Here is a 25,595-nt window from a genome sequence, read left to right on the forward strand (position 1 = left end):
ACCCACCCCCAGCCCCGGTGGAAGTTCCGGACACTCTCCTGTCCCCTTGGCTTGCCCCATCCGACTGGCTGGGCCGTCCCGAGCTGGGCATGTCCTAGGCCTTGCTGTGGCTGTGCCTACAGCCAGGGGACCAAAGGCTTTAGGACCTTTTGTTTGGATCAAGTCTCTTGAAGACAAAGTCTAAAGACCTCGGAGATGTCTCTCTTCCCACTCTTGGCCTTTTCACCCCAGCCAGGGGCGTACTCCCGAGGCTCCTCTCCAGCCCAGCCAGGCAGCTCAGGGTCCTCTGTGGGCAGCGCCAGCCCCAGTACCCAGGGTGCTTCTCAGAACTGGGCAGACCTCACTGACTGGCATGAGCAGGGTGGCCTCTGGGGAGATGCTCAGAGCAGCAAGCCTAGGACAGCCTCCCAACCCCCGAATACAGGGTCAGACAGGATGGGATACCTGGGCTGATGAGGTCCCCAAGGACACCTGCACTTTAATCGGGGACTCTGGAAACTCCCATGGCCTCTTCTTCAACAAGCAGGTTGGAGCGGGGCGGGAAGCAAGTGGGAGCAGGTGCGGGGGCAGGGCTGCTGGGGGAGGCCCTGAACAGCCACCGTTTAAGTTGCAAAAATGGTCTCCCTGTCTGCAGATGGTCTTTTTTATACCTTACCTAGTGGAGAGCAGGTTTTAAAAACGGCTTCCAAGTTCACTTAACAATACACAGTAAATAGCACAGGCCAGAGGGGAAGAGGCAGAGGGAAGGCGGGCAGGGCAGAGGGAAGGTGGGCAGGGCAGAGGGAAGGCGGGCAGGGCAGAGGGGCAGGAGGTACCATGGGCCAGCCGTGCTTCTCACTGCCCTCTTCCCCTCTCCAGCCAGAGCTGCCAGCTGCTGGGTGCATCTGTCTGGCCCTCTGTGCCCCAGAACCCTCTTCCCGTGTCCTGCCCGCCGCCACCCAGCCTTGGTTCCTCTCAAAGCCCAGCAAGTCCACAGGTGGGTCCCTCAGCACACCCCAAACTGTTCCTCCTGCTGGCGTGGGAAGTCACCAGGAGCCCCAGGCGCACGCAGACACCTTGCAGAGGATCCTGCCCAACCCCACCCCCACCTCGGAAGCCCTTGCTTTTGCCCACCTGGTGGGGCCCTGGTGAATGCTGGTGCTCCCCTGACAGCTCCCCTGGACACTCTTTCTGGATCCCTCCACCCACATACAGCCCCCTGTGCATTAGCCCCACCCCATGCTGGCCCCACCAGCCTGAATGCTGCTTCACCCTGGCAGTCCCCAATGCTCAGAAAGGGCAGTGCCCAGCAGGCCTCTCCAGCAGGCAGGAAGAAGAGCCAAGCAAGTGGGCAGCCTCAGGATGGCCGCTCAGCCCAACCTGGAGCAGGGTGGCGAGGGGGACCCTGCTGCCTGGCATTTTTCCTCCAAAGTCAGCCCCACCCCTGGAGGGGGCAGCTGCAGAGGCCTGTGGGCAGGACAGCAGGCAGGCTCCACTGCAAGCCTGGCAACCAGTGGGCAGGGGCTGGCTGACCCTGGAGAACGGGGCGCCTTGAGGTGCCTGAGGCCCCAGGAAGGGCTTAGTGTTGGCGGGAGCCCCAGGCCACACAGAGGAGGACAGACACTCACTGGGCTTCCAGGCCTCCTCTGGGACTGTCCCCGGCCAGAACTCTGGCTCATTCGGCCTCGGTCCCTACCCCTGTTCTAGCCGGACGGTCAGGTGTCCCAGGCCCCGCGGGCTCCCTCACTCCGCCCTGGCTCCTCTCTGAGGCTCCCACTGCCGCGCGGCCGCCGGAGGGCGAGGTCGACAGGCGCCAGCGACCCGACGGTCCCCAGTGGCACCAGGGGCGGTGGTCCTCCATTCCCAGGCTGGGAGGAGCCCTGCCGGGCGGCGCTGGGTCGCCAGGACAACTACGCGGTCCCTCGCCCCGCCTCCAGGCCTCGTCAGGCGCTGCAAGTCCTGCTCAGAAGCCCGGCCCGGGGCCAAGGTCACCGCAGCAGGCCGGGCCCCTGCGTTCTGAGCCGGGTGCGGACGTGCTGGTGCTCGGGGAAGTCGGGGGCTTTGACGCCTGAAGGCGCGGGAGCCGGGCGCCTGGGGGAAGGGGGTCCGGCGCCGTCACCTCCCACTCCTCGCCCGCGGGTCGGGGAGCCCCTGCCGCGGGGGAAGGAGGCTGTTTCCTTTGTAAACTGGCGGAGGCGCGCCTGGCCCCTGGGCCCGGCAACCCGAAGAGACACGCCCGAGACCTCCGGAGGGAGTTAACCTCCCGGGCCCCGGTGCCGGCCACCCCCAGGCGCGCAGGGTGGCCCTGAGCCAGGCGCGCGCCCGCTTGTCGCCCCGAGAGGCGCCGAGCCCAGTGGGGCGACCCAGTGTCCCGCCCCCCACGCAGCGAGGGCGACACTAGGCCGCTGCCCCCGGGCGCCCCGCGTCCCCTCCGCCTGCCCCGGCTTCCTGCGCGCGCCGCCCGGGACTTCCTCGCCGCAGTGCCCGGGGCCACCAGAGCCCAGCGCGGGGCGCTGCCGGGACACGCGGGCGGCCGACCCCAGGCGGGAGGATCCGGGCCACCGGGGAGGGAGGGAGGGCGCAGGGCTGGGCCCGGAGGGGGAGGGGGGCCCGGGACCGGCCCCAGGCAGGGGAGCGGGGGGATGGGGTCCCGGGACTCCGGCCACGGCGGGTGTCCCCCCCGCCGCCCCCGGGCTCGTGGCTCTCGGGTCCTCCCGAGCCAGGGGACACTCCCGGCCAGCGTGGGCCGCGAGCCCGGGCGCAGCCCCCTCTCCAGCCCGGGGGTCCGCACCGCGCGTCCGGCCGAGCTCTGCGGGCGGGCGCGGCTTCTCCCGGGACGCGGCGGCGGCGGCGGGCGGGATCCCCGGGAGCGGAGCCCGCGGCCGCGCGCCCCCGGCCCGGCTCGGCTTGGCTGTGGCGGCCGCCCCAGCGGAGCTTTGTGACGTCAGGCGGCCGCGGGGCGGCGTCACGCGCGGGGCTGACCCGGCGGCGGCGGCGGGGCGGGGGCGGCCTGGGACGCGGCGGGAGCATGGAGCCGCGCGCCGGCTGCCGGCTGCCGGTGCGGGTGGAGCAGGTCGTCAACGGCGCGCTGGTGGTCACGGTGAGCTGTGGCGAGCGGAGCTTCGCGGGGATCCTGCTGGACTGCACGAAAAAGTGAGCGGGGGCGCGGGCCGGGACACCCCCGGGGTCCCCACCCGACACCCGCCTCCGCCGCCCGGAGACCCGGGACCCGCCTCCGGGGTGGGGGTGGCGTGGCCCCGGCGCCCGCTTTCGGTTTCTGCCGAGCCTGAGTTTCGGGGCGCGCGAGCGCGGCCGCCACTCGGGGGGGCAAAAGTGGTTCTCAAAGTCGTCGCGACTTTTCGGGGCGGGCGCCGGGCCGGGCCGGGCCGGGGCGGGGGGCGCGGGGCCGGGGTCCCGGAACTCCACACATCTGCCATAATTAATGCACTTTTCTTTGTTCAGAGCCACTGTTGAATTCGACTGTTGGCAGAATTGTCGTTAAAGCAGGGGAGGGTCAGATGCGCCGTGGCCTTGCCCTGGCAGTTACTCACAGGTGGGGGTGCCCTGTCGAAGGCCATGGGCCCCTGGCTGCTGGGAGTGACTCCGCGGCTGAGGTTTGGATTCGGGGAGAGCAGTTGCGCCCAGCTGTGCGATTTAAGAACAGTTTCAGGCCAGGGAGCCCTGAGTCATGGGGGCGTGAAGAGGTACAAGCTGTGGGAGCCGTGGGCACATCCCCCGGGAGCCCTGGCTTCCTGGGTGGGGGGCGCAGGGCAGGGCGGGGCGGTTCCTCCTGAGAGGCACCTGTGCACGGGCTGCAGGGACCCATGCAGTGCAGATGAGCCTCCTGGACACCGCGTCACATGGCAGGGAGCTGTCGCTGCCAGATCAATGATTAGGCATGAATCAGGCTGTGGCCTCGCTGCGCTCCTGCAGGGCTTTCTTTTGAAACTGGGAGCAGGGAAAGGCTCCTCTTGTAAAGGCCCAACTTTTTCCATCCGTGGAGCCCAGATTTTTGCCTGGTGACGTGAATTAGCAGAGAGGACCGTGTTCCTTCCACAATTATTTCGCAGACGTTATCTCTTCATTAGATGTGCCAGGAGCCATTTATCCACAAGTCACGTGATTTAACATATGGCTCCCGTGTGGTTCCTGCCCGCTCCGTGTGGGCTACCGCTGGGAGTGCACGGGCAGGATGGAGGGACACTTGGGGGGTGAGAATCGCCACCTGGGAGCTGCCATCCCCTCCACCATCGGCCTCAGCTTCCTCTGGCGGGCAGGGTTGGGCTTGGTCCTGGTCAGCAGGGCCGCACTCCTGCCAGACCTGCACCACCTTGCCTGGCCTTTCCTCCCTGAAGAGGGGCATGAGCGGCAGTGGGTTGCCCCATTTCCCAGGTTCCTTGACTCGGGACAAGGGAGGCTGAGAATATCTGCAGTGGCCTCGGGCTCTCCTCCCTGAGGCCCATGGCTAACCTGGTTTGCAAATCTACACCACCGCCTCCCCTTCATGGAAAAAACCAGGCCCGATGGGACCCCCGGCGTGGGAACTGGCAGCTGTAGGATGCATGGGTGTCAACCCTGCCTGCCACGTTCAGCTGTAACCAGAGCCGCCCACGGAGCCGGGCGCTGGGCCTCTGCGGGCACAGCCACTTAGCAGCCACCCTTGCTGCCTTGGGCTGGCCCCCTTGTCCTTGTGGGGAATCTGAAGGTAGAGCAGGCTCCCCGACCCCCAGTCCTGAGGCTCGTCCTGGAAGGACCCCTGCCCCCTCCCTCATCTCCCCTGTGCCTGAGTCTCTCCGGCTGTTCTCCTCTCCCCCAGCCCCAGTCCTGAGGCTTGTCCTGGAAGGACCCCCGCCCCCTCCCTCGTCTCCCCTGAGCCTGAGTCTCCAGCCGGTTCTCTGCCCTTGTATTCCGAGTCCCAGGGCTCCTGTTTCCAGCCCTGCCTCGGACCGCAGGGTGCTGACCTGCCTTCCCCAGGTGCCAGTTTCTCATCAGGGCGTGGTGCCCGCCCTTATCCCCTGCATGTGACAGTGGAGGCCCAGTCCCCAAGTGTGGGTGCTGACTCACAGGGAAGAGCGGCTGGGAGCCCTATGACAGGTGTCCGCCCACCTCAGGGAACCTGTGGGTCCCAGCACAACCGGCGCTGTTGAGCGCAGGCGGCGGGCAGCCAGGCACCTGTTCAGAGCAATCCCACGGGAATGGCGGCCCCGCTCACACAGGCGCCGGGATGCAGGGCTGAGGTGGGCCCAGCAGCCAGCGTTTGTTGTCGGCCGGTTTGGGAGATGGCATTCTCTCCCTTGCTTGCAAAGCAGAGAGGAGAGGGGCTTGGCAGGTGGGTGGAATTGCTTGGCTTGTGCCAGAAGGGCCATGTGATCTGAAGCAAGATTCTCTTGAGTGTCAGCCTGCGTGTACATCTGGGTGAGTTCACTGCACCCCTACTGTGTGCCAGGAAGTGGGCTGAGCCCGGAGCAGGCGGCCTCCAGTGATCTTCCCCCAATCTGGGCCAATGTGGTGGTGGTTCCTTCCAGAGCATCGATGACACAAGCCTTGTCCTGACCCACGTTGTTTTGCGGGTGATTTGGGGATATGCTTCTGGTTGAGGATCTTGGGTGGGGTGGCCCTGGCTGAGGGGTGGCCTGAGGACAGACGAGGCTCCAAGTGCGGAAGGGCTGGCCTGCCCCACCAGAGCCTCCTGGCTCGATCTCTGAGCTGGTATTTATTGGCCTCCCCCAGTTGTGGGTTGCCTACGGTTCCAGACACAGACTGCTGGAAAGGTCAGGGGACTGTCCTCTGTGAACCACACCCTGGCCCAGACACCCTGGCCCACACTGAGAACCCCAGACACTGCCTGTCCCAGCAGAAGGGCACCCTGAGCTCTGTCCTGGGCTCACCTGTCCAGGTGGAGGCTGCACTGCTGGGGGCTGCTCTTGGGATGATTCACTCAACAACCAAGGTGGGGAGCACCTGGGCCAGGGCTGCAGTGGTGATAGGCTGTGCCCCCTGCCCTTGGGGAGTGAGAGGGACACAGGCTTAGTGCATTGAAGGCCAAGGCACCAGGAGGCCTGGCTAGCATGGCTGGTCTTCGGAGCGTCTCGAGGGGATGGCATCTGAGTGAGTGGGTAAGGAGGGCATGGGGTGGGGGCCTGGCCTTGTGCTACTTGGGGAGCCCCACGGGGCTTAGAGAGGGACTATGCTGATGGCTCATAAACCCTTGAGTCCAGGACACAGGGGGCCGGCCGTGGCCACCTGGCCCCACCTGCTCTCCCCTGGAGATCCTGGGGCAGGTGCCCACAGGGTGAGGCAGGCTCCCCTTGTGGGGCCTTGGAGGAGGCGCTCCCCTGGTGTCTAGCCTGTGGCTTCTCCTGCCAGCCTGCTTTTCCCTAACCCCTGAGAGAGTTGGCCTGGGGAGACCCCACTGCCCCCAGCAGGCCTGACCTGCCCGCCCTTTTCCCGCATGCTGTCCTGCTGTGGGTGTCTGCAGGGCTACAGGGAGACTGCAGACGCTTTCTAGACTGACACTGGAGCATAGCCGAGGCCTTGGGTGCCAGACTCAGGCTGTCCTGGGCTGCGCTGAGGCTGCCTGTTCCTGTTCCAGGAGCCGCATTTTCTTTACGTCTTTAGGCCACAACAGGGTGTCCTTTCCTGATCAGAGAGTGAGGAAGGAAGGTCCAGGGTGAATGTGGGCCCGGGAGGCCAGGCAGGGGGCTGCCATGTGGGCATCTGCCATCTCATGGCCCTGGTCTGTAGAATGGGGAAGCCGTGGGGAGGCGCTGCCAGCGAGCGCAGGGGGCTTGGGCAGGCAGCCAGGGCTGTGCTCCTCCCGGCCATGGTCCCAGGCAGACCTCAGGCCTGGGCCTTTCTGGGAGTTTGGCTGAGCCTGACATCCAGGCGAGGCCCCAGGGCCGCCATGGCTGAGTCAAGGCTCGGCCACTTGTGTCTGGCTGAGGACCTCAGGCCTGGTCTCCAGGGCCCCCGTGTCCTTGCCAGGACACTGCTGTGCCATTGGGAGTGGCACTGGCGTACTTTTTCCTTTGGGGTCTGGTCCGTTCTGCAATTAGAGACTCCAGGGCGTCTCACCCCTGCCTCAGTTTCCCTAGCCCTTTCTCAAAGCAAAGGTTATTTGTTCTGTCCCTGAGCTCGCAAGGATGCCGCGTGAGGCTTATTTCAAGGGGCCCCTCGCATGTCCTCTTCCCCACAGGCAGGGCCCCCATAGGGCCCCCCACATGTCCTTCCCTTCCCCACAGGCAAGGCCCAACGGATGGCTCTAAAAGGGCAGCCTGGACCCAGCAGGCTCATCTGGGTCCAGGGCCACTCCATCTTCCCACCTGCCAAGGCTCGGTGTTACCTGTGGGTCACAGCCAGGCCAGTGGGGCCCCTGTCCCTAGGGGGTGGGTGTGTGGGGAACTACACTGCACCTGTGCACTTCCAGAAGGACCACTCTTCACGTCCCAGGGTCCAGGATAAGCCGCTGAGGTTCTCCCTGTGCCAGCGCCGTCCCCGTGCCTGGAGGCAGCAGACCCCGTGGGTACCCACCCACTCAGCCTGGAGGCACGTTCCCTGGTCTCGCTCGGCCTCACCGGCCAATCTGTGAAATGGGAAGACTGTGATCTGTATCTCATGGGGTTGCTCAAGGAGGGCAGGAGCCGAGGTCCCAGCAGCCTGGGGGCTCTGCTGTTGGCTTTGCAAGATCCCTAGGGCTGGGTTCCCCCACCCGTCCCAGCCTGCGGAGTGAGCTGTTCCCACCCTGTTCTGTTCCCACCCTGTTTACCCACCAGTGCGCTGGGGTGCGGCCTGGGCAGGGCGGCAGCTCCAGGAAGGAAGTATGGCTGCCTGACGTGCCAGGGTCACCGGCCGTTTTTGCAGGGCTGGCTTGTCCAGTCCCTGGGCACTGATGCAGGTGTGACTCAGGGTCCCAAAGGGGATGGCAAAGCTCAGGCTGCCCCCCACCCATTTGATCTGCCTGGGAAGGGACTAACCCCTGGCCTGTGGCTGAAGATCCTGGGGCAAGGGATGGGGCCGGCTCCGTTTGTGGGGCCCTCCTCAGGGTCCTGGCACCTTCAGCCCAGTCCACAACCCCGTGTGGTCAGGGTGCCATGTTCCCCAGCCCTAGTGGGGTTGCCCCCTCCCTCTGGCTGTCGTAGCCACCGTCCTCTGGCAGGGATGCTTCTGCTCCATGGGGGGCCTTCTCCTTGCCAATATCCCCTCATTTGCCCTCATTTGAGGCCCTTTCATTGGGTCCTATGGAGGGGTTCCTGGCTCCCCCAACAGCAAGGGGCCGTAAGCATGCTGGCCCAGAAGCTCAGGGTGCCTGCGTGCACCAGCGGGCGTGTGCACCAGCGTGAGGAGTGTGCATGCACATGGACGTGCTTCTGTGTGAGCACACGAAGTTGGTTCTCAGAATGCTCCGCCTGTATTAAATGCTCACAAGGTGCTCATGGAAGATGATGAACTGGCTGCTGATTTGGGTACGGAGGCCAGTTCTGGCTATGAGGCCAGGGGACTTGGAGACATCAGCCTGCAACCCTGGGCGGGGGTGGGGGCTGGCTTTGGGCAAAGGCTCATCTTCCACAGCTTAACTCTGGCAAACCTTTTCTGTAAGTGAAAGTCGCCGGCTTGGGTGGCCCCACTGTGGCCTGGCTCACAGACAGCGTATAAAGGAACCTGGGGGCTGTGCTGTGTGCTGGTAAAACTTTCTTCACAAACGCTGGAGCGGCCAGGTGTGGCCCGCTGGCCCCCGGGGTGCATGGGGTCTGTGCTCCTCGGTCCTGGCACCAGCACCTGGCTGGGACTGGTGAGGGCACCGCCCGGGACTGGCCTCAGCGCATCATGCCCTTGGGCCCACGTGCCTGGCTCTCCTTTCTCGCGAAAGTCTTAGCCCATCAGAGTTGAAGGCAGCCCGCTTCCCACGGCTGCTGCAGGGCTCAGTGAGACCATTTGCACAGGGGGCCCAGCCCACACTCCAGAGACGCTCCTGCCGTCGCTAGCCCGTGGCTGCAGGCCCCACAGCGGTGCCTGGCCAGAGGAGAATGGGGCGGGTGGCGCTCACTCTGACCACCCCCACCCACCACAGAGCAGAACCCCCCACCCCGTGTTCATCCCCTCACAGGCCACAAGGCCACTGCTGCACCCTCCCCGGCGAGTCGCAATGCTGTGTTGCTTTTCTGTCTCTTTCTCTCCATCTCCCTCTCTTTTTTCTCTGGTTTAGCTAGAGCAGTCTTGAAAATTGCCTCTGGTTTGTTACCAGTTACGCGTGTTCCCTGTGGAAACGTGGATTCTGTGGACCTGTTTTCCATGGTCTGTGGTAACATCAGCGTTCGCAGAACTGTTTTCCTGACGCGCTCACAGCAGCTTGTTGGGCGGGATGAGGCCAACAGGGGACAGGGCTCGGGGACATTGGCTGCACTTGGGCCTCGAGAATGATGGGGCAGCCAGGTGTCTGTGCAGCGAGGTGGCCTGCACTCTAGGACGTGAGCTGCTTCTGAGGACAAATCCCCCAAAGCCACGCACAGTGCTGGGCACTGCCCGTTAAGTGCAGGCTGCCCGGCCCAGCGAGTCCCAGGATGAGAAGGCCTTTACAACTGGGATTGGTGTCCTGGCTGTGGCAGCCGCGGGGCCTTAATTGTGGCTCCCCCAGCAGTGGCTGCTCCTGCCCCTTGTGCCCCTTCCCCTGCAGATCGTGTGACCCAGCAGGGCAGGACCTGAGGGTGCCAGGTGGGCAGGGAGGGCCTTCCAGGTTGTGTGGGCAGATGGGGATGAGGGCTCTCTCGGGGTCACTGAAAGCATCTGGGCCATCTCCAGAGGGCTCAGCCCTGGGCCACGCGCAGCCCCACCCCAGACACACGTCATGCACCTGGAACCCTGCTCCTGTAGGACAGCATTCTCCAGGGCTCCTGCAGGACGGCATTCTTCTGGGCTCCTGCAGGGAGCTTTCTCCAGGGGCTTGCTTTGGGGGTTGAAGGGTTGCCTGGCCCTAGGGGGGGTCTTCCCTGAGTCCCCCAGCCCCTCGGAGAGGAGGGAACGGCTGAGCCTGTGAGCAAGGAGCCTGAGTTTTGGGGTCCAGGGCCATGGGTCACAAGCAGCCAGACCCTTCCCCGGGCCAGGTCAGGCCTCCTGGGAGCATTCCTGCTGGGGTCTACATGTCCCTTGGGGCCATGGACTGAGATTCGGAGCCTCTGGGCCTGTCTCTGGCCAGGGAAGCAGCTGACCTCCCGGCCATATGCTGCTTGGCTTTGGAAGGCACATGTCTTGCCCTGCTGTGTCCAACCCAGGACATACGTAGGGAGCATGGGCATTGGTTTACCATCCTGAAATACAGCCCTGGACTCAGGGCATGGCTCGCTGCCCAGACCTGCTGGAGCATGGGTCGGGGGCCTTGGCTCTGGGGGCTGGTGCGGGTGGCAGATGTGCCAGGGTCCCTTCTCACTGTGGTTTCTCTCTCTCCATTGCCAGGTCCGGCCTCTTTGGCCTACCCCCGTTGGCTCCGCTGCCCCAGGTCGATGAGTCCTCTGCCAACGACAGCCATGGCCGGGCTCCCGAGGAGGGGGATGCAGAGGTGATGCAGCTGGGGTCCAGCTCCCCACCTCCTGCCCGCGGGGTTCAGCCCGAGACCACCGGCCCCGAGCCCCCCCCGCCCCTCGTGCCGCCGCTGCCCACTGGAAGCCTGCCCCCGTACCCTCCCTACTTCGAAGGCGCCCCCTTCCCTCACCCGCTGTGGCTCCGGGACACGTACAAGCTGTGGGTGCCCCAGCCGCCGCCCAGGACCATCAAGCGCACACGGCGGCGTCTGTCCCGCAACCGCGACCCAGGGCGCCTCATCCTCAGCACCATCCGCCTGCGGCCGCGCCAGGTGCTCTGTGAGAAGTGCAAGAGCACGCTGAGCCCCCCGGAGGCCAGCCCCGGACCCCCAGCCGCGCCCAGGGCCCGCAGGAGGCTGGGCAGCGGCCCGGACAGGGAGCTCCGCAAGCCGGAGGAGCCGGAGAACGGCGAGCCCACGGCTGCGGCCACCGCCAGGAGGAGCAAGAGGGAGAGGCGCGAGGAGGACAGGGCCCCGGCAGAGCAGGTCCCGCGGAGCCCGGTCATCAAGATCTCCTACAGCACGCCCCAGGGCAAGGGAGAGGTGGTCAAGATCCCCTCCCGCGTGCACGGCTCTCTGGAGCCCTTCCGTCCCCAGCAGGCCCTGCAGGACAACGGCAGCCAGGACCCCGAGGTGCTGGACAGAGAGTCCCGGGACCGGCCGTCCTGCGCGCCCTCGGCCTCCATCCCCAAGTTGAAACTGACACGGCCTGTGCCGCCCTGCGCGGACCTGCCGCCCCCTAAGATCCGCCTGAAGCCCCACCGTCTGGGGGACAGCGAGCACGAGCCCGTGTACCGGGCCGAGCTGGTGGAGGAGCTGAACGGGTACCCGCGGGACAGCTCGCCGGCGCCCTGTGCGGACGGCCCTGCCGGTGGGCTGGCGGACTTGTCTTCTGGAAGTTCGGGTGAGGACGATGACTTCAAGAGCTGTCCCCAGGGTCCACAGGGACGCGAGGGCTTGGCTTTTCTCGTCAGCTGCCCTGAGGGGAGAGCGGACTGTGCCAGTGAGTCGGCGTGCAGCAGCGACAGCCTGGACGAGGCCAGATCGTCCGGCTCGGAAGGGACGCCGGCAGACACGGGTGACCTCTCGCCTGGCCACGGCGCGTCAGCGCCCTCGGTGTCCAGAGAAGCTCGCCAAACGGTGCCACCCCTGACGGTCAGGCTGCACACACAGAGCGTGTCGGAGTGCATCACGGAGGACGGCAGGACTGTGGCCGTGGGGGACATCGTCTGGGGTAAGATCCATGGTTTTCCTTGGTGGCCGGCGCGTGTTCTTGACATCAGTCTCGGCCAGAAGGAGGACGGAGAGCCGTCTTGGCGAGAAGCGAAGGTCTCGTGGTTTGGTTCTCCGACTACGTCGTTCTTGTCTATTTCAAAACTCTCCCCTTTCTCTGAATTTTTCAAACTGAGATTTAATCGTAAGAAGAAGGGGATGTATCGGAAAGCTATAACCGAGGCTGCAAATGCCGCAAGACACGTGGCCCCGGAAATCAGGGAGCTCTTAACCCAGTTTGAAACGTAACTGGTTCCCTGACCAGGTGAGTGTGCCAGCGGCAGCCTCCTTCCCCTGGCCGGCCCAAGCTCACACCTGTGTCCAGGCCGTGCCTCTGCTCCGGGCCCTGAGGCCCAGGGAGCCGCCGCCTGTGCCCCTCAGCTGGCTTGCTTGGGGCCCCAGCCGTCTGGAAAATGGTTGCCCTCACTGGTGATGCCGTCTGCGCTTCTGATTCACACGAGAGGCGCACTGCAAGGAGGCCAGCCACCGCTGGTGCTTGTTGGAAGCACACAGCGAGTTTGTGTTTGGCAGCCATTTTTCAAAGGCCGGAAGGGAGCTTCTCATGCTCTCATTCGTTGTTTGGAGTCGGGGATGTGGTTTGACGGATCCTGGGGAGGGGAGAGCCCAGGCTGAGGCCCTGTCTTGCGTTACTCACTCAGGGAACAAACTCTCACTGCTCTTTCCAAAGATCAGAGCGGGCATCTCCCGCCTCCTGCGCGCGGATAGGCCATCCCAGGACATTAAAGGAGGGAGGGCGAGGTGAGCTTCCCACCCTCAGATGAAGCCCCCACCCCAACTCCCCAGACTGGCCCAGCCCTGCCCCCCACGACCCCCTAAATCTTCCTCCTGGGTCAGTGCGCACTCCGTCGTCAGCAGGCTGTGTGCGTGGCCAGGCGCCCGGGACCTGGGACGTGGTGTGGGGGCCTGTTCCCGGGGACGGCGTCTCACTGTCGGCCTCTACTACGAGCACTTTCTAGAATCTCCAGCCAGGCCTTGTGTGGATTCTCTGTGCCTGGGGGGCACTACGCTGTGTGGAGGTGTGGGGGTGTCACCTTGTGGGGCTGGGGGCACCACCCATGCCCCTGTAATCACCACGTGGGGCATCCGGAGCCTGCCGAGGGGCTGTTTTCTGCCCTGAGCTCCTGAAGGCCACTCTCCCAGCTCCAGAGGCCTCTCAGCACCTCCTAGATGCCCCTCTTGTCTTCCCAGCAGGAGAAGGCAGGCCAGGGAGGAGTCCTTTCTGGGTGGGGGCAGCTGGTGGCCCTCTGTGCTCTTCTTCCTGGCTCTGTGGCCTAACCACCCCATGGATGCAGAGATTCCAGGGCCAGGGGCTGTACGCAGAGGGCAGGGGCAGGGCTCCGCCTAGGCCTTGGTGACGTCTGGTGACCTTGTCTTCCCTGGCCACCTGCCCAGAGGCCTTAGAGTTTCCCAGGTGACAGTCCTTGGGCCTTTGTTGGGGGCGGGGACTGGAGCGCCTGGTGCCCCTCCACTGCTGCACCCTGCGCATTGGGGTTCCGGCGGAAGCAGTGATGAGAGACCACCGGGGTTGAGCCAGGGTCCCCAGGGTCCCCAGGCTGCCTGGCTGCCCAGGCTCTGGCCTGGCCTCACCCCCTCCCTCCAGCCACCCAGCTGCATCTGCCTTGCTCTCCTGAGGCCAGGCACAAACCTGGCTGCGCCCCGCGCCCCAGGAACCAGGCCCTTTTCTGATCAGTTCTGGGGCCTTGGGGCAGGCGTGGGGCAGGTGCCTTGTTGGCGAGTGGGTGTGGGTGCCGTCTCTCAGCTTGAGTCTGGGGAGTGTCTCAAGCCAGGGCACCATCTTCTGAGGGGTAGGAGGAGGGTCAGAGCACTCCCGTCTGCTGTCCTGGGGGGCCCTCCCCGAGTTCTGGACTCAGGCATTTGCGAGGCATGACGTCCGCCCACGCAGGACGTCTCCAAGTGAGGCCTGAGGCCTTGGCTGGCAGGGAGTGCCCAGCCAGGAGGGAGGACGGGAGGACACAGTCTTGCAGGCTCAGGGCCGGCTGTGTTTATCCGGAAGTGGAGGAAGAATCTCACCAGACGGGTTTGCCTGCCTCCACGGGGGGCAGTGCCTGCACACGGGGCCTGCGCCAGCCGGGACCAGCCCCCTGCTCTGGGAGTGGGGGTGCCGGATCCTTTCAGCACCAAAGCGCAGAGTGGTGTGTGCCTGGTTGGGTTTTTGGTCTTATTTCCTGAGGGCTAAAGACCAAGTGCTCAGTGTGATCAGAGCCGGTGTCTCGTGGGGCCTGGGATCTCCCGCCCTCTGTGGGGTTGGTGGTCCTTGAGGGACACGTTTGCTTTGAAGTGTCAGCAGCGCACCTCTGGTCTGCTCTTTGTAGGGGAAATGCGGGGGTACCTGCCTTTCCTGGGAAGGGGGACCCGCCACCACCATCGTGAAGGCGCCTCTCTGAGCAGAGGCTGAGTGAGGTGTGGGGCGCTGCCGGCCATGCCCGAGGGAGGGGCGGGAGGAGGAGGCTGGTGTGGGGGCTGGAGCTCGGGCAGGGAGGCCTTCTGGGGAGGGTCGTCCTCCCAGTTCCCGCCCACCGGCCACCCTGGCCTGGCCCCAGCCGCTCCTGCAGCTGCCCGAGGATGAGGACCGGGATGGCTGGGCGGTGTCAGAAGCTTCCTGAGGTTTGTGGGTGTCTGCTGCCTGAGGCACTTGTCAAGGAGCAGTCACCGCAGGCACCGCGAGATCGGCTCCGTTGCAGGGACACTGAGCCCAGCATCTACCCGTGAGAGACCCCTCACTCTCTCTCAGCTTGCTGCGGGGCTGGAGGCCCTGCTCAGGGGTAGGCGGATGCCCCACAGACCACAGGGTGCCAGGGCATTGGGCCTGTGGCCGGCAGTGCCAAGAGGCAGCCTGGCTGGCACAAGGGACGGGCACATCGGCCTCAGCAGGGGCCGTGCCAGGACGCATGGCTGTGACACACTTGGGCACCCCTCCGTGTGAGGTCCTGATGTAGGTGCGCCGAGGCTGGGCTGGCCTCCTGTGCAGGAATAGAGGCCGTTGGGCCTTGTCCCAGCCGGTCGCCTGCTGTTGCGGTCTCAGTGAGCCGACACCTCTGAGCCTGTTTGTTCACCGCTCCCAGGGTAACAACAGGCCCCGCCTCTGAGTGAGCCGCACTCCAACCCGGTGGTCACGGCCGGCTCCAGGGCCTGTGAATGGCCTGTGGCCGCTGCCCTTGGAGGTGACCACTGTGCCCTCTCAGGCCACCAGGAGAGGCCGTTCCCTGGGACTTCTCCTACACCCACAGGGACCCCCTGGGATTAGAGCTGAGGTCCGGGGCGGGGGCAGGTGGTGGAGACCAGGCTCTGGGGTTACTGTGCCTGGGAGCAGCCTCCTGCTTCAGGTGCAGGCACCGGACATGCAGGGTCAGGGGCCCAGCAGGAGCTGCCTGGCCAGGCTTGTCCTGCAGCTGGGAATGGGGACCCAGAGAAGGCAATGTCACCCACACCCCCACCACCGCCTGGGCCCACCAAGCCTGAGAGGGGAAGGCAGCTCCTCCCCAGTGTGAGCCCCGCGGCCTCGGGCTGGGGTCCTGCCCCTGTCCAGGCTCAAGGTCCTCTCTCTGCTCCCCTGGTCTCTCCCTCACCACCCACCCACCCACCCACCCACCCACACCTCTACTGAGGGCCAAGCACTCCACTGGACCCAGGCCAGAAGGGGGGCCAAATGGGGAGGGCTGTGAATCACCAGTTCCCAAATTGGTGCATAATCACACACAGGAACTGCTGAGAAGGAAGGGAAGAGGGGCTTGAAGCAGAGCATCCAGCGAGAAACCTGGCCTGGACTGGGATCCGGGAAGGCTTCCTGGAGGAGGTGGCAGGAGCCAGGATCTGAATGGTGAGCTAATCAGGAGCTAATGGGGTGAGGGTGGGGGCAAGTGTTCTAGGCAGGAGGAGGGCAGGGCATGTTCCAGGGGTTGCGGAGGTGGTCAGAGGGCCCGGTGGGCCAAGGCACAGACTCTGGGTGCTGTTGGAGAATTACAGACAGAGGAATGAGATGGTCTTGTTATTATTTGTCAGTTAAAAATAAAATGAAACTTTAAAAAAATCTGATACCTTTACAAATAAAAGCAGTGACCTCCAGCTGTGAGGACAGGGAGAGTGACGGGGGACGGGGAGGCTGGGCGGTGTGCAGGTGTCGCTCCTGGAACTAGGGGAGCCACGGTCTGTGCCCCGCATCCTCAGGGGTGGCTCCAGTTCTCGGGAGGTGCCTGAGGCCTGGCTGGAGGCATCTCAGGGGAAAGCTCAGAGGCGGGTCAGGCAGAGAGCTGGGGGCAGGGATCCATATTCGTCGGGGGGACCTGGGCCAGGACAATGCTTGGCGGGGAGCTCCACAGACTGGCTGCTTGAGGCAGAGGCTTTGGAGCAGCAGAGGCGGGTGGAGATGACAGGTGACTGGATGTGTGCGCTGTGCGGGAGCAGGAAGGAGGGTGGCGGAGAGTGGGTGGCACTGGCCAGCCGTGTGGGGAGGACCTGAGGGGCTCGGGACCTTGCCCGCCCTGCACCTCAGCACCACTGCAGGGGAGGGGGGCGTGCCCAGAGGGGCGGCGGGCTGCCTGGTGTTTTGGGAGCCATGAGGGCCAGTGGGGACACCTGGTCCTGGGAGCTGTGAGGGCCAGTGGGGACACCTGGTCCTGGGAGCCGTGAGGGCCGACGGGGGCACTTGGTCCTGCACAGGCACCTCCTGTGCTTCCCTGTCGTGGCCAGGGCAGGCCGTGCTCCGCCGACGTGCGGACTGGAAGCTGGGCACCTCCCTGAAGTGGGGACTCAATGCTCTCCTGGTGTCCCGGCCTCTTGGGCAAGGGGGAGATTTCACAGCTTCCAGACAGTGCAGGCTGGAGGGGTCCAGCCTCCTGTGGCCCCAGGGGCCCAACCCTTTCCCCTCCTGCCCTGGCAGGGGACTTTTGGGGGCGTACCCAGCACAGCCTCCGTCAGCAGCTGGGAGCACGGGGTTTCTGCGCCACTGGACGGTCAGTGTCCCTGGGGTCGTCGTTGTCTTTTGTGAGTTTCCTGTAGCTGCTGTAACAAACCTCCACACACTGGGGCTCTGAGACCACAGGCGTTTATTCCCACGCCTCTGGGGGTCAGGAGCTTGAGTCAAGGCGAGCGGGGCTGTGCGCCTTCAGCTCCAGACAAGAATCCCTCTTGCCTCCGCAGACCTGGGGGTCCAGGCGTCCCCCTCTCATGACCACGTCGCCCCAGGCTCTGCCTCCATGGGCTCAAGGCCTCTGCCTCTTCGAAGTACCCTGGTGGCATCTGGGGACCCGTAGATAGCGCGGGAGGGGCCGCTCATCTGGAAACCCTTTAATCACAACGCAAACACGATGTGGCAGAAGGTGCCATTCCCAGGCTCCCAGGACAAGGAGCACCCGGTCTGATTCACTCCACATCCCCAGCGGTTGTGTGGGCAGCGGCGGGCACAGCCCAGGGTCCACCCCAGCCTCATGTCCGACAGAAGGGAAGGCCCCAGGAAGCAGGGGTGGAGATGGGCTTCAGCCCAGGGGCCTGTGGGGCGAGGGAGGGACCCACTGCTTCAGAAAGGTCTGCTGTGCACAGGCCATGGGGGCAGCATGGGCCGCTTCCGACCTTCAGCTTCATAATGTTGATTTCTCCTGGGAAATAAAGATAATAATCAGGAGCTGCCCGGCCCTGGAGTGCTGAGTCGGCAGGAGCCGCTGCCGGGACTTGGGAGAGTGTGGTGCTCACTGGAGTCTCCGGGCCAGAAGCAGCGACGCCGCTGTCTCCAGGCTTCGGCTTTTCTGATTGATGTTTTCCTTTTAGAACAGCGTCCTTGAGCTTCCTGCACAAAACTTGCTTTTCTCTTCCTCCAACTCTAAATAAAAACGCTCTTCTGCTTCCGAGGACGGGTTTCTCAGCTGACTTCCCTGCGTTGCTTTCAGGGAATTCAGGTCCCACGTGAAGGTTGTAATTATTTTGTTCCAGAAGGAAACAGAGGCCTGTAATTCTGAGCCTGCTGCAGGGGCTCAGGCCCCGCCCTACCTCCTGGCTCCCAGCAGCCGGGCAGCCGGTCCTTGCCGCTTCCTCCCAGCCAGCAGCTTGGGCATTGAGGCCATGTTGGTGGGGCAGGCGGGCAGGTGCTGGGGTGTTTGGAGTTGCTTCTCAGGGGGTCAGATGCCTGGGACATGGGGGACTTTCCCAGTGTGGGGGGACGCTGCTGGAGGCCCCTGCTCACCCATGCCTTCAAAGCCAAGCGTTGTGCCCACCTCTGGTGAGATGCCCTAATGCTATGCGGACCTGTTGCCAGACCTCCTACTTGCTTCCTGGGTCTCACCTTCAGCTCCAAATCCTTGCCCCTGACCCCACCGGGCTTCAATGCCCTGGACAGGGCAAGTGCCCCGTGTCAGAGGATTGGGAGTGGAGGGTGGGACTTCCTGCACGCCATGGGGCTCACTCTCTTGCCAGGATCCCTTCAGGGGCCGTGGGAGCTCCTGCCCGGCAGGAGGCTGTTCTCTCCTGGAGACCCGGGGGTTGGTTGTGGGCTTGGGGTTGTTGGCCTAATCCGTTCCCGATCAAGTTCACCCAGGTTTTCACCCTGGGGCTCCGCCTACCGTTGGTGATCACTTTAAGATTTGCTCTTTCAGGAGGGATTACGAGGTGCTGGCCCTGGTCTTCATTTACTCACTGGAATTCTTGCAGAAAAGCCTCTTTCCTTACCAGCTTTCAGTGGCACTGCACCAAGACTTGCGGCCACCCCCCGCTTGCAGAGAATTCTCATGGAGGCCAGGGTAGATGTGGGGGCTGGTTCCCCAGCTCCTTCCAGCGTGGCCGAGGAGTCCCTCCTGAGCGTGTGTGTCTCGTGAAAGCGCACATGTTTGCTAACATATCTAGTCGGGTTCGATCCACACAAGTGCTATTCTTTCCATGCTCAGACGGTGCCATCTTGGGTCAGCTGGCGGAGGCCAGCGCCCGTGTCCTGTGGTGACCACAGCAGCCTGCTGGCGTCTTTGCCCCCGCCGTGCCACGTCATCCGGGCTCACTGTGCGTTTTCTGGCTCAGGCCTGAGGCAGCCACGTCCCTGGGAGCCCTGCTTCCTGCTTTCTGCCCCTCGGGCCGCTGCTGTTTCTAAACCTTTGCAGTCAACACAGCTAGGATTCACTTTTGTGTCTGATGCCGGAAATCTTGACGTTTAATGTTAACATGATCAATTTTATAGATGTAAAGGTTAATATATCTATATCAACATGTAATATAGGTGTGTAAAATATTTAAAATGTAACAACATAATGTCACATATTACTGAAAATAATATATGTAATACTATTCTGATGCAGTATGATAGTTTCGGAAGAAAAGCACCCTATCACCTCCCACCAAGGAGGGTGCCCGCGGGCGTCCCGGTGGGTGGTGGCAGTGAACGCCTGAGCTCGCCCTGCCCGTCTTTTTGTCCTGGGGTCTGGCCCTTTGGGGTGTGTGTCACATCCCTCTCTCTGTGGCAAAGTCATGACCTCAGAACACACTTAAGCATCTTCATTCACTTTCTATTTTTAGAGACTCCTCGTTTTTTTAAAACCCGCTGTGATAGGATTCTGTGGCACCTCCGCAGCCCTGGGTCCACTCCCGTCCTGGTCTCCCCGGCCTTCCCGTGGCCGCATCTGGGCAGGGCCCCATCGTCCTTCCTGGCTTCTAGCCTAAGCAGGCCCCACGCCGGCTTCTCCTCCCCGCCCCTCGCCTCCTTGTGATGTGCAGAGCTGTGGGACACACCCAACTCCCTGGGGGGATTCTGGCTGTCCCAGTCTTTTCTCCAACAAGCTGTGGGGAGGGTGTGAGCCACCAGCTTTCTCACCATGGAGAAGGTGTGGCCCAGGCAGGGAGGTGCTGGTGCCTTGGGGCCTCAGAGACAGTGGGGTGGGAGAGAGGTAGGTGAGCGCGAGACTCCGACCCCCTGTCCCGGTGGGGGCTCTGAGGACTCCCAGGCAGGTGGGGCCCCAAGGGCTCCAGGTTCCTGAGAACACCTCGTGTCCTGGAGGCCTCAGTGATGCAGAGCAGCTGAGCTCAGCTCCATGAGCGAGGGTCATCTAGAAAGGTAGGAGAGACGTGAGGAGCGGCCAGTGCTGCTCCAGCCTTGGAGTCTGTGTCTCTGCTGCCGGGAGAGGGAAGGCTCCTGCGAAGGCCACTGCTGCTGTTCGGGACGAAGGGCCCGTCCAGGCTGTCTCCTCCCAAGGCCTGTTACACATGTTTCTAATGAGGATAGTGGCTGATGGATGTTTACCGACATTTCCAAAGGTCATGCTGTTGTTGATGGAGAAGGACTTGGATGGTTTTAATGACCTCCTGGGGCTGTGTGTTTCTTTGCAGGGAAGTGTGGTTGCCTTTGATTTGAGCCTCTTTCGAATCCTAAAATGCTGCATTAGAAGGGGTGGACGAAGCAGGTTCCAGGCATGGCAGGGACCCCACTTGCACCACAGCACCAGCTGTGGCCTCTGCGGATCCCCCAAACAGCCCTCCTCCTGACCCATCTTGCACGCAGTCCCTGGTGACTCCCTAGAAGTTTGGGAGGGACCCCAGGGACTGGAGGACGCATAGGTGGAGCTGCTGCGATTCTGGGGTTGGCCTCTACCTCGCTGTCAGCCGTGGAGTGGGTGGCTCAGTTTGCCTTGTTACAGCTGCCTCTTCCTTCTGAGAAATGGAAAATGGTATTTGTAGGAATGCATTTGTGTGACCGGCTCTAATCCTCGCAAACATTCCTCACAGGGACTGTTCAGCTTCCCGTACGGAATCTGCGGGGTCGGAGGAAGTTATTCCAGGACTGAGAAAGTGAAGCCTCGTGGTGTGGAGGCACTGACGCCTGGCTCTGTCTAGGAGTCACTGTTGGTACCCCCGGCAGGTCTCAGCTGGCGTTGGGCTGGGGACTGTGTCAGCGGGGCCTCCGAGAGCCTCCTGCTTCCCCTGGGACGTGAATGGGAGATGGTCCAAAATGCAGCTTCTCTTTAATTTGTGTTTGTGTCGATCTTACTATGTATGTTCAATTTTTACAAGTCCAGTGGTCACGTGCAGTATGTAATGACGAGAATTCACCTTCGTATTTCTAGACGACGTACTGCTGCTGCTGCTTGATCCTTAAGTTTTCAATTTAGACGTTAGTTATGGGCTTTTTCTATGGAAGATGAGGCTGAGATCTCTCCTGTTCACTGCCACACATCCACATCCACTCACACACACACCCACTCACACACACATCCACTCACACACACACCCGCTCACACATTCACATCCACTCTCTCACACACACCCACTCACACTCACACACATCCACTCACACACACATCCGCTCACATCCACTCACACACATCCACTCACACACACCCACACACACCCACTCACACACTCACACATATCCACTCACACACATCCATTCACACACCCGCTCACACATTCACATCCACTCTCACATCCACTCACACTCTCACACATCCACACACACACCCACACACATCCACTCACACACATCCACTCACTGTCACACACATCACTCACACTCATTTACTCACACCCACTCACACAATCCACTCACACTCATTTACACACGCACACATGCACTCTCACACGCACATCCACTCACACACGCACTCACATTCAAACACACCCACTCACACACCCACTCACACACATCCACTCACATCCAGACATCCACTGTCACACACATGCACTCACACACATTCACACAAACACGCATCCACTCACACATCCACTCACACACACACCCGCTCACACATTCACATCCACTCTCACACACATATCCACTCACACACACATCCACACACACACCCACACACACATATCCACTCACACACACATCCACTCACATCCGCTCACACACACACCCGCTCACACATTCACATCCACTCTCACACACACACCCACTCACACTCACACACATCCACTCACACACACACATCCACTCACACACATCCACACACAATGTTTGGCTAACTCAAGACTCGGTGTTTATGTTAATGATTTTAGCCCATCCATGTAGAGGATTATAGATGTTGCCGGCCCTTTCTTCTCTGTAGCATTGATCCCGGCTTGGTGCTTGGTCTTCACATTGTTTACAGTGTTGTCACTCAGGAATGCCCAGCGTGAGGAGAAAGAATCCCCTCTTACATTCATGCTCACACACACATCCACCCTCACACTCTCACACGGCACACGCCTGCAGGTGCCCTCCAGGCCTCCCCGCGTGCCGCTGGGCTTCCTCACGGCATGGTGGTCTCAGGGCGGTTGCAGTTTCTCCCATGGCAGCCCAGGGCTTCCACGAGGGGAGCACTGGAAGTGGCAGTGGCCTCTCCGCGGGGCCGGGACAGGGGCAGGTCCCTCCAGTGACTTCTCGGCGGGGCTGCGACAGGGGCAGGTCCCTCCTGCCCTGCTGTGGTCAGGCAGGGCCCATGGGGCGCCTTCCTCCTGACAGGAGGAGTGGCGGGGCTGGCGGGGCCCCGTGCGCCCTCGGCTCTGCAGGCTCCGCTGCCTTCCCCGTCCCTGTGCTCTCCACCCGCCGGCTGGTGGAGAACTGGGGCTGACAGTGTCTGTCCCTCTGTTTGTTGGATTTAGGGGGCTGCTCTCTTCAGGGCCCAGGGTTGGCCCTGGGTTGCGGGGCTGAGGGGACCGTCTGTCCCCGCCAGGTCTTTCTGCCTGAGGTGGCCATCCGGGGCCTGCGTGGGCTCAGGTGGGGGGCGATGGAAGCAGAGCTGACACCTGGGGCTCCGCACAGATCTGGGAAAGGGTTTTCCCCTCAGGGTCTAGCCCTCCCTTCCCACCCTGGGATCCCCATGCGTGGGGCTGTGTCCTGGTGGAGGGGGCTTGGGGCTCCTCCCCAGGCTCGGGTCTCCACGGGGCCGTCAGTGGGAGGCGAGGGTCCCCGGAGTCATGTATGGGGGTCCTTCCACACCATGAGCCCGGCACAGGCATGGTCGTCAGCCCCCACCAAGAGGCCACAAGGCTCCAGGCCCGCTGGCTTCTCTGTGGCCCTGCGTGTAGGGCCTGTGGACTGCGGGACTTCAGGGCTGTGGTCTGAGCCCCCAAGCATGGAAGACCCTGCACTCTCTCCCAGCACAGCCGGGCTGTGGGCCCTGAGGGAAGGAGGGCCGGCAGGAGCTGGGGGGTGGTGGAGGTCCCGGGTGAGCCTCAGGCCCTCCGGGGCGCCCTGGCCTGCTGCTCAGACCTTGAGGGGCTGGTCCCCCATACTCGACCCTGAGTTAAACCTCTGCCCCTTTTTGCTTTCCCCCAAGGTCACCGACGATGAGGGCGCACCTGCTGTCCTGGAGCTTCCTATCTCTGTTCGGGGACCCTGTGAGCCTTCTGGCCGGCTGCGTGCAGAGCCCACTGGGCACGGTGGTCGGCCTGGTGTGAGGCCCCCCAGGGACCGGCAGTGTGTCCAGGGAGGGGATGGCCCTGAGCCCAGCGGCTCCTCCCGCTGAGTGTATTTCTTCCCACCACTCAGCCCATGGCTGCCCTGGCTCACGAGGCAGTCGGGACTCGTGACTTGCTGGCTGCTGCTGCCTCGCGCGCTGGGGTTCCATGGAGGAACTGGGCCTGCCGCCCCGGCCTCGTCTGCTGCCCGCATGCTGGGGTCCCGTGGAGGAACCAGGCCTGGCGCCCCGGCCTCACCCAGCGGCTGGTGTGGGCAGCTGTTCCCTGCCTCGCAGTGTCCTGGAGGCAGCTGTCTCGCAGACTCAGCTTGGTCTCCCGCAGGCTTCAGAAAAACCCAATTGCACGTGTGGGATTCTTCCCCAGCCCTTGGGTGCGGGGTCTCTGTGCACTTGAGAGCTGGGGGACCCACCCACCGTCTCCCACTCCAAGTTCATCCCAGAGCGTGGGGCCCGCTGGGCACCTGGCACCTGGCCTGCAAGGCCACCTGTCCCCCAGATGCTGCTACGAGTGACCAGTGCTGTGTGGAGGAGGCCAAGGGCGGCCCCTGGGAAACCAGGCTTCAACAGTACAAGGAAAAGAAACTTGCTCTGTTTTGTAAGAGCGTGTTCCTTTTCCTCTTTTTTGTCACTTTAGAGACCAAAAAGAATAAAGAAAGAAAAGAAAAAAATTAATCTGCTCTTTCTTTGTTTAAATGTTAAAAAAAAAAGAGAGAGAGAGAAACATATGTCATAGTTGAAGTTGTGACTTGTGCGGCCACAGTTCACACTCATGCGTGTGTCCCTGTCGGGGCTGACGGGGCCTGAGTCCCCTGGGCACTGCTGGGCGGGGCCCAGGTCGTACGGGTTGGGGTGACGCCGCCACCGGCTGCATCTCGCTGCCTCCAGGTGGGGGGACACTGGCCACCGCCCTGAGCCCCAGGAGGGCTGTGGGCTGAGTCCCCATCTCCAGGCCTCCCTGCTGGCTTTCCAGTGGACGCTGGGATTTCCTGGAGAGGCAGTGCTCTGCACGCGGGGAGCTTTGTTCCTTGTTTCCTGGAGTGACTCCTCTCATCCCTTGTTTCTTGATTTGCTCATTCAGAACCAAGGGAGATCTCAGAGATGACGATGGTGGCTTTGCTTGTTCCTGGTTTTGCTAGAACATTCTGTGCTCTAAAGGCATCGCTGCCCTCAGCAAGGATCGTCTGGCGGGGGAGGGGTCGGGGGAGGGCAGCAGCATACACCTGGAGGGTCCTCTCCAGGGCACATGAGGGAACAACCCTCATGGTTTCCTATGGTTCTGGACCTGACTTGCGAGGAGGGGCATGGTTTTCAAACTGGTTTGTAGCAGCAGAGCCCTCTTCTCCAACAAAATCACCCAGAATCACTTCCTCCCGGAGGGGCTGGGCTCATCCTCCTGAAGCCCTCCAGGCCCAAGAGTCCTGGGAAGCCTTTGAAAATCCAGGGAGGGGCTCGCATGAGCCCAGGAGAGCAGAGCCAGGACTTGAGAGGAATGAGAGCCGCTCCCCCTCCCCTCCTCCCTCCCCGGCCCTGCCCACGTGGGTGCAGCAGAGTCAGGGCCCTGGCCCTTGGGGCTGGGCATCTCATCCCTCTGAGCTCCGGTGCCCAGGGGCTGCCCCTGCCTGATCTGCTGCTCGGGGTGACTCCCCCTGCCGCACATCCCACTTTGCACCCAGGACCTCCTACTGACTAGGGTTGGCTCCCCTTTACGAAGGAAGGCCTTCGTAAAGCTTGGCACTGCTTCAAGAAATGTGTGTGTCCAATGGAAGGAGCAGGCCTCACCCCTGGGACAAAATATGCGTGCAGCCCTGGGCACATTCACTCCCAGCTGCCCAGCCTGCAACTAGAGCTCAGCCACTGCAGGTGACAGCAACGGGACCCGCCTTCGAGCCCGAGGCCAGGACTGATGCCACAGCCTGCAGCTCCTCCCCAAGCCCAGCCCCAGCCCTTGCCCTTCAATCCTGAGACCCTGAGATGCATGGGTGGGGCTTTCATCCGGTGAGGAGCGGAGGCCCAGGGAGGTGGGTTCCCCAGCTGCCAGTACCCACTGGTCAGGCTGGGCTGGACCAGGTCCTGAATCCCCGCCCTTCCACCCATGGACTCCCCAGGAAGGCTGAACTGAGGGAAGAATTCCTGCTGGGAAAGCCCTGTTTTGGGACCAGGGTTTCGTCCCTCTATTGGAGGGGGTCAGGAGGACACCTGGGAGCGGAATACCTGAGGGAGGAGCACCTGGCGGGGAGCCTTGGGGGAGGAGGCACCTGGGGGAGGAAGTCTGGAGGAGGGGGTCTCCTGGGGGAGGGGCAGCTGGGGGAGGGGCCTGGAGGAGGGGTCTCCTGGGGGAGGGGCCCTTGGGGAGCCAACCCTAGTCA

General features: G+C 63.0%; 1 protein-coding gene across 8 annotated transcripts; it reads left to right on the forward strand.

Moving 5' to 3' along the window:
• Window positions 1-1,929: 1,929 nt before the first annotated feature.
• PWWP2B (PWWP domain containing 2B) lies at window positions 1,930-25,478 on the forward strand. 8 transcript variants are annotated; one of them, XR_010147078.1, is made up of 4 exons: window positions 1,930-2,004; window positions 10,426-12,086; window positions 15,563-15,680; window positions 23,089-25,475. XR_010147078.1 is itself a non-coding variant. In XM_016919652.4 (4 exons), exons 1-4 carry the CDS (start codon window positions 3,008-3,010, stop codon window positions 20,619-20,621), a joined length of 1,668 nt encoding a protein of 555 aa, XP_016775141.4. In that variant the 5' UTR covers window positions 2,905-3,007; the 3' UTR covers window positions 20,622-25,478. The 8 variants fall into 8 exon arrangements, 5 of the variants coding, with proteins under 5 accessions (XP_016775141.4, XP_016775140.4, XP_016775144.4 ...); XR_010147076.1 differs by lacking the exon at window positions 1,930-2,004 and adding an exon at window positions 2,905-3,132 and having other exon boundaries at window positions 23,089-25,474; XM_016919652.4 differs by lacking the exon at window positions 1,930-2,004 and adding an exon at window positions 2,905-3,132 and having other exon boundaries at window positions 10,426-11,783; window positions 20,555-25,478.
• The last annotated feature ends 117 nt before the right edge of the window (window positions 25,479-25,595 follow it).

Source organism: Pan troglodytes, chromosome 8, assembly GCF_028858775.2.
Source record: "Pan troglodytes isolate AG18354 chromosome 8, NHGRI_mPanTro3-v2.0_pri, whole genome shotgun sequence".
Taxonomy (NCBI): Eukaryota; Metazoa; Chordata; class Mammalia; order Primates; family Hominidae; genus Pan; species Pan troglodytes.

Bases quoted from the DNA above. Each gene is read 5' to 3' on its own strand.
- PWWP2B (XM_063782364.1), top strand. From the start codon at position 3,008: ATGGAGCCGCGCGCCGGCTGCCGGCTGCCGGTGCGGGTGGAGCAGGTC. The intron at 3,133-10,425 runs GTGAGCGGGGGC...CTCCATTGCCAG, and splicing joins CTGCTGGACTGCACGAAAAA to GTCCGGCCTCTTTGGCCTAC.